General features: G+C 58.9%; 1 protein-coding gene across 3 annotated transcripts in view; it reads left to right on the top strand.

Annotated features, from left to right (window-relative positions):
• Positions 1-1,146: 1,146 nt before the first annotated feature.
• Positions 1,147-13,134, top strand: part of DIP2C (disco interacting protein 2 homolog C) — a 251,485-nt gene continuing 239,497 nt past the window's right edge. For all 3 annotated transcript variants that reach the window (XM_041767644.1, XM_041767645.1, XM_041767646.1), the window contains exon 1: positions 1,147-1,346. In XM_041767644.1, the coding sequence (XP_041623578.1) occupies positions 1,262-1,346 (85 nt within the window). In that variant the 5' untranslated portion in view covers positions 1,147-1,261. The remainder of the gene's footprint in view (positions 1,347-13,134) is intronic.

Consider the following 13,134-nt stretch of genomic DNA (forward strand, 5'->3'; position numbering starts at 1 on the left):
CCTCGGGAGACGTGGCAGCCCCGGGTCTGGGGACGCGGGGTCCCCTGGCCCTGTGCCATTGGGCCACAGCCCGGGAGGCTGCTTGGGGAGGCAGGGATTAGGTGGGTCCCCTTCTTCTCCTTTCCCAGGCCGAGAAACAGCCCGGGTGGGGCGCGGATTAGCCCAAGGGCACAGGCTGGCCCGTTCTAGAGCTAGATTAGGGACTTCCCGACTCCCCTGCCCACGGCCACGCTGCCACCCGCCCTTCCCCCCACGTATTCACGGAAAACATCCTGCCCTCCGGGCGCAGAAGACCTCCGTGTAAGTCTGCACGGCAGGCCCGGCTCTAGCAGGTATTTTCCTTTAAGCTGGTTGGAGGCGGAGGCTGGGCTGGGCCGGGGCGCGCGCCCCGCGTCCCCGGGCGCGTCCCCGAGCGCGTCCCCGGAGCGCGCGCCGCGGCCGCCGCGCCCCCACCTCCGCCGCGCGTGCACGCGCCCCACACGCGCCCCCGCCGCCCTCCCGGCGCGCTCCCGGCCGACGCCCCCCCCCCCACCAGCTCCGCGATCGCGTCCCCGCCGCCCCGTCCCCGCCCCCGCGCGTCCTGCTCCGCAGTCCCCGGTTCCCATCCCCGCCCCCGCGCGCGCCCACCGGGGCGTCCTGGCTCCCCCCCCAGCGCCCCCGCTCCCGGCGCCCCTCCCATCCCCGCCCCGCGCGCCCCTGCTCCGTCCTCAGCGCCCCCCCGCCCCTCCCGGAGCGCCCCTCCCATCCCTCCGCCCGGGCGCCCCCCTCCCGGCCCCTGCTCCATCCTCAGCGCCGCCCCCCCCCACCGCGCGAGCCCCTCCCTTCCCCCGTCCCCGGCCTCCCCCCGTCCCCGCTCCCGGCGCCCCCAAATCCCTAGCCCCCCGGCCCCCCCGGAGCGCCCCCCGCCGCCCCTCCCGGAGCGCCCCCCATCCCCCGCCCCCGCCCCGCGCGCCCCCTCGCGTCCCCCCTCCCGGCCTCCCCCTCCCTCCCCCCTCCTCTCCCTCCCCCCTCCTCTCCCCCCCGCGCGCCCCCGCGGTCAGCGCGGCCCGCGGAGCTTGGGGCGGGGCGGGGCGGGGGCGCGCGGGGGCGGCGGGGGCGCGGGCGCGAGGCCGGGCGTCGGGGCCGCGCGGGGGCGGCGCCGGGGGAGGAGCGCTCGCTGCGCCGCGCCCGGCCTGCCGCGCTCGGTGCGGGTCCGCGGGGCGCGAGGAGCGGCCAGACCGCGGCCTGGAACAAAGGGAGCGGCCGGGCGGGCGCGGCGAGCATGGCGGACCGCGGGCTGGAGGGCATGGCCCTGCCGCTGGAGGTGCGGGCGCGGCTGGCCGAGCTGGAGCTGGAGCTGTCGGAAGGTAACAGGCCCCGCGCCCGGCCGGCCGCGCTGGCGCGGGGGGGGGGGCAGCGGGGGGAGGGGGCGGGGGGAGGGCGGCGGGGGGAGGGGGCGGGGGCGGGGGCCGCCGCGGCGGGGCAGGGGGCGCGGGGGGGGGGCGCGCGGCCCTGTTCCCGCCCGCGGCCGAGGCCGGGCCCTCCCCGAGCTGCGGCAGCCGGCGGGTCGGGGCGCTGCGGCGGCCCGGGGGGTGCGGGGCGGGGGGGCGGGGGTGCAGGGCGGGGGCGGGGGGCCGCCTGCAGCCGCCGTGTCCTTGGTGCGCGTCCGTGCGCTCCGCGCCGCCCGGGCCCGTCCGCGGCCTGAGCGCCGAGCTGCCGGCGGCCTGTGCTCGCGCGGACTCGGGTCGCGGGGTCGCGGGGGGGGGGTGGGGGCGGCCCGGGCTGTGCCCCCCGGACCCCGCGACCCCGCCACCCGCCGCCTTTGTTTGCGGCCGCGAGCCGGGGCCTCCCCGCGGCGACCCTGCGCGCTGGTGCGGCGGCCGCGGGGTCCGGGCGCGGGTCCTGCGGGCGCCCGGCGCTCCTGACCCGGGTCACGCGCCCGACTGTCACTCTTTGGAGGTCGGTCCGGGGTCCCTGGAAGCAGCAGCCGCTCCGGTTCCGACTGTGGCCTGGTGCCCCGGTGCCCCGGCCTGCGGGCCCAGGCAGGTTGCGTGGACCGAGCGGTGCAGCCTGGTGAACTTTTGTGTGTGTGTGTGCGTGTGTAACGGTTCCCGGAGGGCGGGGAGCCAGAAAGTACACTGGCTCGTGCCAATTTTCATCAGCAGGGAGGAGCTGATGGGACTTGGTGCTTCCCCTTCCAACACGCTCAGGCCCAGGAAGGATGCTCGTGGGGCTGTGGCCCAGGGCTACCGGCCTTTCAGGTCTACAGGGACGGAGCATCTTTCTGTCTTTCTGTTTCGAATTTGGGGTGCTGCAGGGTATTGTGATGTTCTGTAAGGCGAAGCAGTCCCGTGGGAGGAGAGGAAGCTGTTTCCTGGACTCTGTGTGCTTAGCAGACACTATTCCGGCTGGTGGAAGGCGACGAGGGCTCTGCTAGCACCTCAGAGGACCTGAAGGCAGGGGGCACGCGGGCCCGGCAGCTGGGATCGATGCTTAGATTTAAGGTGGCAGGTGAAGGGTGCAGCGTGGACACGTCATTTGGAGGGACGGACTCTCCAGTGGAAAATATGTGCCCAAGCGCTGTGATTTTAGGAGGAACCTTCACCCTGCGGCCCTCCTGGTCTTCATCGCACGTTGTGTCCTGTGTTCCTTGTGGCAGCCCGGCATTCATGCTTTCCCCCAACGCGGCTGCTGTGTCCACGTTATACCGACAGCAAGTGTCGACACCCCGGCTGTGTTACCAAAGTGGGAAGCCGTCAGAGCCCCACGGGACTGGCCTGGACGCAGCTCACAGCCGCTCCTGGAGCCTGGGACCATGCAGGACGTGTGGGCCACCGCCGCTGGCTGCACGGGGAGCAGTTGCTCGTGGCTGTGGACTTGGGGTGCACTTCCCTGTTGGATGACACTGGCATGCCCCCGGCCATCCCTCTTGGAGGAGGAATGAGTGCTACGTCCCCACCGCCCAGAGAGTGGAGAGCCACGTTCGGCCCAGGTTCACACAGTCCGAGTCTCCGTGAACACCTCGTGTCTGACAGGCCTTTAGAAAGGGCTTAGCGGGTTTCTCATTGATGTCTTGGCCCGCGGGAGATTCGTGGTCCTTTCCCCTTTCCTGCAAACCGCGCTAGACCCGGGCTGAACACTGAAGAACGGAGCAGTCGGACGGTCAACACGTTGGCCTGTCAGCCCCTCTCCCCTCCGGCCGCGCAGTAGTTGTGTCATCTCGGACCTGCTCTGTCGCTGCCGAGTGATGGACGAGGAACGGAGCGTTCTTTAGGGTCATCTGGGACTCCAGGTCCCGTAACCACACAGAACACCTTTCGTGCTTCAGTTGCATGGATCAACTTGTTTTCCAGTGTTCAAAGGAGCCAAGATTGGAAGGACCAGAAGTCTCTGTGTTTTCACATTGTGGAACTTAAAAATCCCCGGGCGTGTCCACTCGCAACGTGAAAAAGTTAAATCAGCATTTATCCCGTTTTAGCCGCGGTCCTGATTCACGCGGAGAGAACCCTCGAGTCTTCGTCCCGAATGACAGCATCAGCAACCATCATGGAAGCGTGGGACTCCCGGGGCCTCGTTGCTTCAGAGCAGGGGGAAAGCAGTTGCGTGTGAAGCACACGTGACGTCGGTTGACAGAGCACGGCAGCTGGTCCCCGGGCCTGCACACCTGCCCGGTCGGCCGGTGCGCTGCCCTGCATCGTGTCGGAGGCCGCGGTGCTGTCGCCTTCCTCGGTCACTGGGTGAGGGCTGCCGACGGACTCTGGCTGCAGAACTCGGCCTCCTTTTCCCTTTGCGCCCCTGTGAGCACGGGGGGGCCTCTCTCCCCAGGAGCGGCAGGTCCCCGAAGTTGCATGCGTTGTGTGGGGTGGGGTGGCAGGCGGCCCCTGGCCCTGGGTCTGGATGTGCCTGAGCCACATGTGTGCGGGGTGCGGGGAGTGGGCTCACGGCCGGGTCAGTGGCTGGGTCTCCTTCCCCCCCAACCCCCTTGGTTTCTTCTTCCTTCCCGACGTGGTGGCCTGTTGGAATTGGGCGCTTTCCTTTTTGGCTTTAAAAGGGCCGCCAAGGGCAGCCTGGGGAGCTCAGCGGTTTGGCGCCACCTTTAGCCCAGGGCGTGACCCGGGATCCAGGATCAAGTCCCACGTCGGGCTCCCTGCATGGAGCCTGCTTCTCCCTCTGCCCGTGTCTCTGCCTCTCTCTCTGCGTCTCTCAGGAATAAATAAATAAAATCTTAAAAAAAAAAAGAGGGCCGCCAAATTAATTTCATTAATGTGTAGGTAAATATCTAAAAATATATTTTTAAGTCAAATACTTAAGGAAGAACTTTAAATAGAAGCAGTCGAAAAGAAAAGAAACAAAACGTAGAAGAGACTTGTGTCTTCGGAAAAAATTTCAGTTGTTGATTGAAAGGTAGCAGGAAGTCTCTGCGTTGGCTGTGGGTTGTTTCGTGGGCTGTGCGGACACTGCGCCTTCTCTCCTGCGGGAGTGGCTGGATTCTTATTTTGGTGGATCTTGGAGAAACCGCCGGGATACAGCCTGAGAGGATTGCTTGGTGTCTGTGGAGGAGAGGCCTTTAAGAAACAGATGCCGTGTTTCATGTCGCGGGGTTTTGTTGGTGTGTCCGCTGTCCCCTGACTTTTGCTTCCGGGGGTGATTCAGTCCTTGTCCTGCTTCGCTGATTAACATTCCAAATTGCTTCAGCCACAGTCCTGTCAGGAGGGTCCAGCGCAGTGGGAGGAGCACTTCCGTGGTGAGCGAGCCCCACTGCTGGATGTGGGGGGCCCAAGCTCACCTACGCCCCGTTCTTTGTGGTTCTTTGTGTCGGTCAGGGGTGTTTTGTTTTGTTTTGTTTTTAATTGCATTCACGCAGTTCGCACACACATTCCCGGCACCAAAGAGCGCGATGTGAGAGGCGTGGGCCCCGAGATGCTTGTAGATTTTCAGGGCTGTTGGGCCCAAGGTGACAGGTACGCTTAGCTCTGGCCCTCGAGTCCCGGCCCCGTGTCCTGGGGGCCCCGTAACTGCAGATCTCGGGGCTCTGACCTTGCGGACCCCGCAGCACCGCCTTCCAAAGTCTCCCGCCACCCAGACCTTGTGAACATCATCCTCACTGAAAGGACGTTGACTCTGGACAACATATGTGCCAAAGAAAACCAAAAAACAAACAAAAAACCCCTGGTTTCCTGCTGATGTCCACTGATCATTTGTCATAATTGCAGAGGAGGAAGGGACAGGGCCAGCAGGTGGAGGGGGCGAGCTGAGGGCCACAGGCACACCCCCCCCTCCCCCCGCTGGAATAGACCTCAGGACTGGCCACAGAATGTTCTATCCGCCTCACAGTTGTCCAATAGCAGGAAGAATTGGGGTGAAGGGGGTGGAGTCCCTGGTGTGGCAGATGGAAAATATTGTTACCTGTGTTTAAAGAAAAAGTATTTACAAAATGGCAGCATCGGTGGGCGTGGGATTGGAAATGTGTGGACTCGAATGATAAGAGTTCTTCAGAGTTAGGAAAATAGTTAAATGCGAATGTTCTTTTCCCAATGAATAAATATAGATGTCAAATTTAGCCGGGAAGCTGGGCGAGTAAACACACACACATACACGCACACACACACGAAAGGCACAGATCTGTAAAATTGTTCCAAGGGCTCGGAGGATATTTGATGCCCTGGTTATGCTCAGATCTGAGCCTCAGAGGTCAAAGCGCTAACAATGACTCTATTTTGTTTTATGCGGGGCCCACTGGCTTTATACGCTTGTTATGGTTTGGAGGCTACAAGCTGTTGGATGTTATGAGTCACTCTGCCTTCCTCATACCAGCCTTTTGCAAATGGGTTGACTCTTTTTTTAGAGCTGGTTTATTTTATTTTATTATTTTTTAAAGCAGTGATTTATGGGATGAGTTGTAGCATTCTTCTGAATTGTAACGAGAATGTATTGGATAATCTTCGTTTTGATGTCACGGGGATGTATATATATATATAGACTGACTCACCAGTTCAGAGCCCAGGCATGTTATTCAAGATCATTTCCAGTTCTTGTCATAATTGTTCAAGCGCCCTGAAAAAGAAATCGAGTTCTTGGGGCGCCCAGGCTGGCTCAGGGGTGGAGCATGTGCCTTCAGCTCCGGGCGGGACGCCAGGGTCCCGGAATCGAGTCCTGCATCGGGCTCGCCACATGGAGCCTGCTTCTCCCTCGGCCTGTCTCTGCCTCTCTCTCTGTGTCTTTCATGAATAAATAAACAAAATCTTAAAAAAAAAAATCAAGTTCTTGGTCACGGTCCTTTGACGTAGTTTTGCATATCACTGCTGATCCTGGGAGTAGCGGACGTTTTATCTGCTGTAAGGCGTCTGGGGTGATGTGATAGGTTTCCGGCCGCCTGTTATCGGCTGGCACCCCTCTCACGTTGCAGCTCCTCTTTCTCTTCTACTCTGGAAGTTGCCACTTCAGTTCCTTTTTCGTGATTGTGTGTGATTGTGTGTGTGTTTGCACACCATTCGGAGGTGACCTATTGTTACCAACGCTCCGTTCTTTTCTGCTAAGAGGGTCAGAAACGTGTCACGTCTCCAAAGAACTAATTGCATCCATTTGTTGGTGATGATAATAAATAGCGCTCCCAGAGAGGAGACGCCGACTGGGAATCCCAGCTGGCGTGGGCTGGGATACCGGAGTCGACACGCCGCGGAGCGTGTGCCCGGGCTCTCCAAACACGCGTATTCCACGCTTCCTTCTTTGGGACCCGGTTGGGGTTATTCGTTTTAACAAGCCCGAGACAAATAAAGTGGGAAAATGCTAAGATACTGTGTTGTAAAAATTAAAATTACAGCGAGCGGTCCCTTTCGGGGAGGGAGGCTGCTGTTTAGCTTTGGGCCTGGACCTCCTGGGCGGGTGAAACGGGCTCTCCGTGCCGTGCACATCCCAAATTGAGACCGTTCTTTACTAAAGGGCTTTGTACAGTGGGTATTAAAAATCAGGAGGAAAAAAAAAGAAGACCACACTATCCAAGATAATGAGAAATGAAGGGATTCTGTGGTTGATGCTGGGTTAGGAATGTGTCTTTCTTCTGGGCTGCTGGTTTTAAATCCTGTGTTTGCTGATTGGGATGGAAATCTGTTTCTGTGTCCTAATGAAACGGTTGGAGCCCATGGGCCAGATCCACACCAGTCTACCAGGATCGGGGACGGGATTCATTACATTTTAATTTTTATTCACAATTATGAACTAATTTTTTTTTTTTACTGAATTATCTGGTTAGGTCATTTAATAATTTAATAATAAACTGAATAACTTAAGAATGACTTACAAAGTCTGTGTAAACAGCATTCCGTGGGGGCTGCTGCAGCTGCAGCCGGCTCGGGCCGGGTTGCGGTGGAGGTGGCAGCGGCGTTCACGGGTCTGGCTTCTCTTCTGGGCGCTTGTCCGGTGCAGAGGGAAACTTGATTCCAGAATCACAGGATGATTCTCCTCGTGTTCTGACCAAATGCGAGCGTAGCTGGGCCTGTGTCAGGAGCTCAGCGAACAGACACAGCCGGGGCGGGGGGGGGGGCGGGGGGCGCATGTGCCAGAGTTCCCTGAGCGCACACTTGCGTGGCCCGGCCGGGCGGGGCCGGTGTGCCCTGCTTTGACACAGGGCCACACTCCTTGACGTTGCCGCTTAGGACATCACACGAGCGTCTACTCTGAACCCTTGCGTTACTCCCTGGTCTCCTTTCTCGCCGAGCCGAAGCCCCCTCCCTGTAAAGATGAAGTTGGCCCGGTCCACCCTGACGGTCTTTCTGAGGAAGTATCAAGAGGTGCTTCTTGGGGAAAAATACGCTTCGTAGGCCATTTTACCTGAAATGAAGACAGAAACGTAAACCGTGTTCTTACTTAACCTCACGGGGAGCTCGAGCGGTCTTTGTGAAGAGACGAGGACATGCGGAGCCTAGGCTTGGGCTGCAGACAGCGCGCTCAGTCAGGCCGGGGTATTCCGTGTGCTGACAGGCGTGCCGACCATCCTCGGAAGGACGTCATGTGTGTTGAAGAGCAGGTGCAAAGCCGCTGTCGTCGGAGGAGAGGAGATGAAATACTCTCGCTGGCCGAGTGCTTCAGAAAGGACGGGTGGCCAGCAGCCCTCAGGGGGCGGGATTTTAGTGCAGCGGGAACGTAAAGCACAAACTTCCATTTTTAACTTGTGGATGACCTTCTTCTGTGCTTCCCGAATCTCTTTGGATGTTTTTCTGAATCCTATTTGCAGGGATTTGTGGGAGGATCTTGAGGTTCTCTGGACTGAACACAGGAGTCTGTCCGTTGAGAAGACCTCCTCCCGAGCGCTGTGCAGCTGGCTAGTGTGTGGGGCCCTGCTCCACGCTCACAGCATCGTCGGGGGAACGAGCCAGCACCCCCCGGCCTGTTCCTCAGCTGTCAGGTGGAGCTGCTAACTCACCCTGTAGCATTGAGGGTCGGTGACGTCATGCCATGACGTCTGCCTGGTAAATACCCAGGTCCACTCTTTCTCTCCCAGGTGTGTCCACTGGGACAGAGCTCCTGGTGCTTCTATCCCCGGCCTTCCCTGCTACTGAGTTTATCCAGGTAGGAGAAGCACGTCTTAGTTAGGCTCTGCTCCAGGTGTACCTGGGTAGCACATCCTAGTTAGGCTCTGCTCCAGGTGTACCTGGGAAGCACGTCCTAGTTAGGCTCTGGCCCAGGTGTACCTGGGCAGCATGTCCCAGTTAGGCTCCACTCCAGGTGTACCTGGGCGGCATGTTCTAGTTAGGCTCTGGCCTAGGTGTACCTGGGCAGCACATCCTAGTTAGGCTCTGCTCTATCTGTACCTGGGTGGCACGTCCTGGTTAGGTTCTGGCCCAGGTGTACCTGGCCAGCACGTCTTAGTTAGGCTCTGGCCCAGGTGTACCTGGGACACACACTGTATGTACCTCACAGTCCTAGCGTGTCTCTGGGCCGCGTTGGGCTTCCAGCTGGAGCTACTCCCGAAGCTACCTGGGGGAGCGGGCTGGATGCCCCCTGAAGCCCAGGACTCCCCCGGCTGTGACACTGGGACAACTTTCTTCTGCTGCACGTGTTCCTCCTTCGGTGTGTGCAGAGATGCTGGGCTGAACCCCCTGTCACCATGCCCCTTCCGCTGATATGTGCACATGGACGTCGCCTGACAAGACCTGCAGGTGGGGTCCCGGGTGCCCAGTGGGGGTCTGAGAGGCCAGGCCACTCGGAGGACTCAGAGCTGTGCTGAGGGCCCCGGGCCCCACCTGCTGAGCACCCTAGGGTGTTGTCCTGCACGGCGACATCGCGGACGTCCTGGGGCGTGTCCTCCACGTTCGCCCGGCCAGTCACCTGGGTTGAGCGCTGTTTGGGTTTGTGATCGTGCATGCCAGCTTTTCCTTGTCAACTTTCACAGGCTGCTTTTATTTTTTATTGTATTTTTTTAAAAGATTCACTTATTTTAGAGCAAGATCACACACAAGCACGAGTGGGAGGCGGATGGAGAATCTCAAGTAGGCTCAGCACTGAGTGGGAGCCCGACATGGGGCTCCATCTCATGACCCCGGGGTCGTGACCTGAGCCTCAAAACCAAGAGTTGGGGGCCTAGCTGTGTGCCCCATACAAGCACCCCTCAAAGCGTCTAGTAAGACAAACACGGGCAGTAGGGTGTTAGGGTACCCCCACCCCAACCCGCACCCTATGGACTTAATGGTGTTGGAGAGGCTACGGCTTCAATCACGTGTAATAACTACTTGAAAGTAACCTGACGCGGGAACCGGGCACGGACCACTGGGTTCTTGAGTGAGCACGATCAGGCTTGGCACGTCCCGTTCTCACTTCCTTCTGCCAACAGAGCGGGCGTCAGAGCCGGTGGGCTTTGTAGCGGATGGTGGCCTCTGAGGAGCTCTGTGGGCCACGGCCGGATGGGATTATCCGGGGTCGTTCAACCTACACTCTTAAAGCCCAGGAAGAGCCTATCCCCTCGCCGGGGTGCAACCTCGTTGCTAACGTGCGACCACGTCCTCCGCGCGGGTCCGGCGCCATCGCATCGCTGTCCTGTCACGGGGAGACCCGCTGTGCGCGTGGCCTGGCTCACGTTGCGCTTCACCCGCGCAACAACCGCCATCCCGCGACCCCGGCGACCGTGAGGGCCGCGCTGCCAGTTGCTGGCTGCCGACCGCGGCGCCCAGGCTTCGGGGGCTTCTCACTTCGTAGGAGAAGGAAGCAGAGTTTGCTTTTCTTTCCCCGCCCGGAGATGGGATAAGCGACTCCGCCGTCCCGCTAGCGAGGGACTTAGTGCTGTTCTCCTAGAATTTCTTCCCTCTTCTCGGAGAGATCTGGCCCTGGACACAGGCAGGAAGTCGCCTTAATTTTTGACTTGGGCTCCTGGTTGGCACACGTCGGGTTCTGGGTGAAACGCACTCCGGGTGGAGGGTGCGTGAGTCACAGGGCTGCTCGGCCTGTGTGAGTCGGGGGGGGGGGGGGGGGGGCGGGTGGCATCGGGGAGCGGAGCTGCGAGCCTGCCGCACACTCGCCCGTGCCCTTGTCGCTTTCATGTTGGTCTTTTTCAGTCTTTAAAAAAGGTTTTCTGAGGAAATGACCTCCTCCCTTTTGAACAGATGAGGACACTGGATTTCAAACAGTTAGAAACTCCCCACTCTCGATAGAGCCTCGGTTTCCTGACTGTTCTCAACCTCCCAGCCGGCGAGGCCACCTTTGGATGGCCTGGGGGCCAGCCTGTGCTCGGGCTCCTTCGGAGACGACGGGCTATGGGGTCTAGGGGGCAGCGTGGGCGCCGTGGGGTGGAGCTTGGGTGCCGTGGGCCCAGGGTATGCGTGGGCCGTCCCAGCTCCAGCGGGACCGCTGCTCCCAGTCCCTTCCCCGTGGTTGTGACGGGGCTGAGGCCTGTGCCATCCGGGAACGTCACATTTAAAATCTAATCTGTCCTCTGGGGTGGGTGCCCGGGCGTCTGTTACTCGGCTCTTCATCTTCGTGTTTGAGACCCGTTTCTTGTGGAAGACAAACAGAAAACGGAGCCCCTCGGGGCCGACGCCCGTGCGCAGCGCCCTCTAGAGTCAGGAGGCTGGGCGGGATGGTTTTATCAGAAATCCTGATCGTTTTGGTCGAGAGACAATGCTTGTTAGTTCTTGTGTTTCTGGGGAAAAGCCTGTAAGTGAGGTGCCGGGGATCGCGTCTGCAGTGTCTGTCCAGGGAAAGGTGGCCTGGCCTGGCTCCGGGCTGGAAGCGGGGTGCCGGTGGCCAGGTTTGCGCAGCCCCCGCGCGTGGGAGGCAGTGGTGCCCGGACCCACGGAGTGAGGTGCACGTCCCGCTCCCCAGCTCCCGGTGGAGGTGGGGCGGGGAGGCCCACAGCTCGGACCTGCTTCTCTCTGGTTCCCGGGAGCTGCAGTCTCGTCAGTGGGAATGGATGGCACAAGTCGGACTCTTAAGTCAGATGTTGCAAATAGACCTTTTTTTTTCTTAAATTTTAACGCGGATGGTCTCTGTCTTGGAGGATGCTTCTGTGTGTTTCTCGGCAGCCCTCTGCTCGCTGTGCGCTATTACTTTTTGAGCACGTGGGACCCAAGGTACAGGTGTCCCTGCAAGAGGAAAACCTGCTCGAAGAGCGTGCCCAGGCCACGTGCCTGCTGCCGGGCCCGTACCTGCTTTGCCCTGGGCGCTCTTCCCACCGCGGCTCGGCCGCCTGCCGCGCACCTTCCTGCCTCCCCACTTGAGGCCAACCGTCTTGAAGTAGGTTGATCAAGTCCAAAGTAGGAAGTAGGATGTTAAAAAAGATGCCAACTTTCATGGTGAATGTGAATTTTTTTTTTTAAACCTAGTTCCATGTATCCCATTTTTTCCACCTGATGTAACAACGACCAGCTGTTACTGGTACAGAGTTCTTCGAAGGGTATTTTAGGAATCTAGCCTCTAACATCCTTTATTTTCATAACTATAATCTGCTTAATAAAGTTGTCAGGATGTGGCTTTCTTTTGTCATCCTATTTTTAGTTTCAGATCCTTGAGAGGAAGCTATTTAGTGGTTACTCATGATCGTGAAGACAATCTAGTGATTAGAGAAGCGTGTTAGGGCAGATCTTTTTTTTTTTTCCAAAGTGAAGCGTGGTTGACGTACAAGGTTTATATTAGTTTCAGGTGTATGCAGTGGTCTGCCAACCGCACGCGTCACGGCACGCTCTCCATCGTCACGGTCATCACCGTCTGTCCCCAGAGTCCCTGCAGTGGTCCCGGCTGTGTTTTGTGCTGCTCCTCTCAGCTCTGTCACTTGTTTGGATGCCTATACGTCTCCATCTCTTCACCTGCCCTCCCCCGGCCCCCTCCCTCCGAAGACAACCAGTGTGCTCTGGGTATTTGTTCATCTGGGGTATTTTTGTTTTGTTTTGTTTTTTACCTCCCACCTATAAGTGAAATCAGAACAAATCTTACAGCTTCCTTTGTGTGTAAATAAAGTCTTAATCCAGGCCAACGTTGGCAGGGATGACTGAGACGGGTGCGGTCTTCGTGCGACACTGGCCGTCCCGCGATGTCGTCTCAGATTCTCTAGAACCTCTCGATAGTTGTTGCTCCCCCCGTTGCCTGGTTATTCCTGTTTGCATCAGAATTTTGAATCCGTGTGTTGGAGATGGCGATGCCGCAGGCGTGTGGGCCTTTTGCTAGAATACGGGCCGTGCAAGTACTGTGGACGGTATGACCTCCTGTTTCCTCAGCCAGAAAGCCCGTGGCTCTTCGTAAATGAAGATAAATGCTCCCGTAGCAGGGACCCTCGAAGACTTGTTAAATAAATCCCAGAATAAAGACGGGTTTACGCACCATGTGCCGACTGTGGACTCGTCCTGTGACTGCTCCACTGCTCCTGGAAGCCCCATGACTAGTGCAAGCAGAAAACACAGAGACCCATCTTGTCTTCGGGTCACTTGTGCACGTTTATGATCGCATCTGTCCTGCAAGCGATGAAAGCCACTCCATCTCGGTCTCGCTGGGGCCCTGGTGATCAAAATTGAGGGGAAGCATGATCGTTTTCCACTTTAAGTATCTTAAATCTAAAGTTGCCCCTGAGCTGCACAATAACCTAATCTTAAACATATGATTTGACTTTCAGTAGATTATATTAATTTGGTTAGTCTGGCTGAGTCATTATGCTGCATTGTGAATTGATTTTTCTTC

The sequence above is a fragment of the Vulpes lagopus genome, chromosome 8 (genome assembly GCF_018345385.1).
Source record: "Vulpes lagopus strain Blue_001 chromosome 8, ASM1834538v1, whole genome shotgun sequence".
NCBI lineage: Eukaryota > Metazoa > Chordata > Mammalia > Carnivora > Canidae > Vulpes > Vulpes lagopus.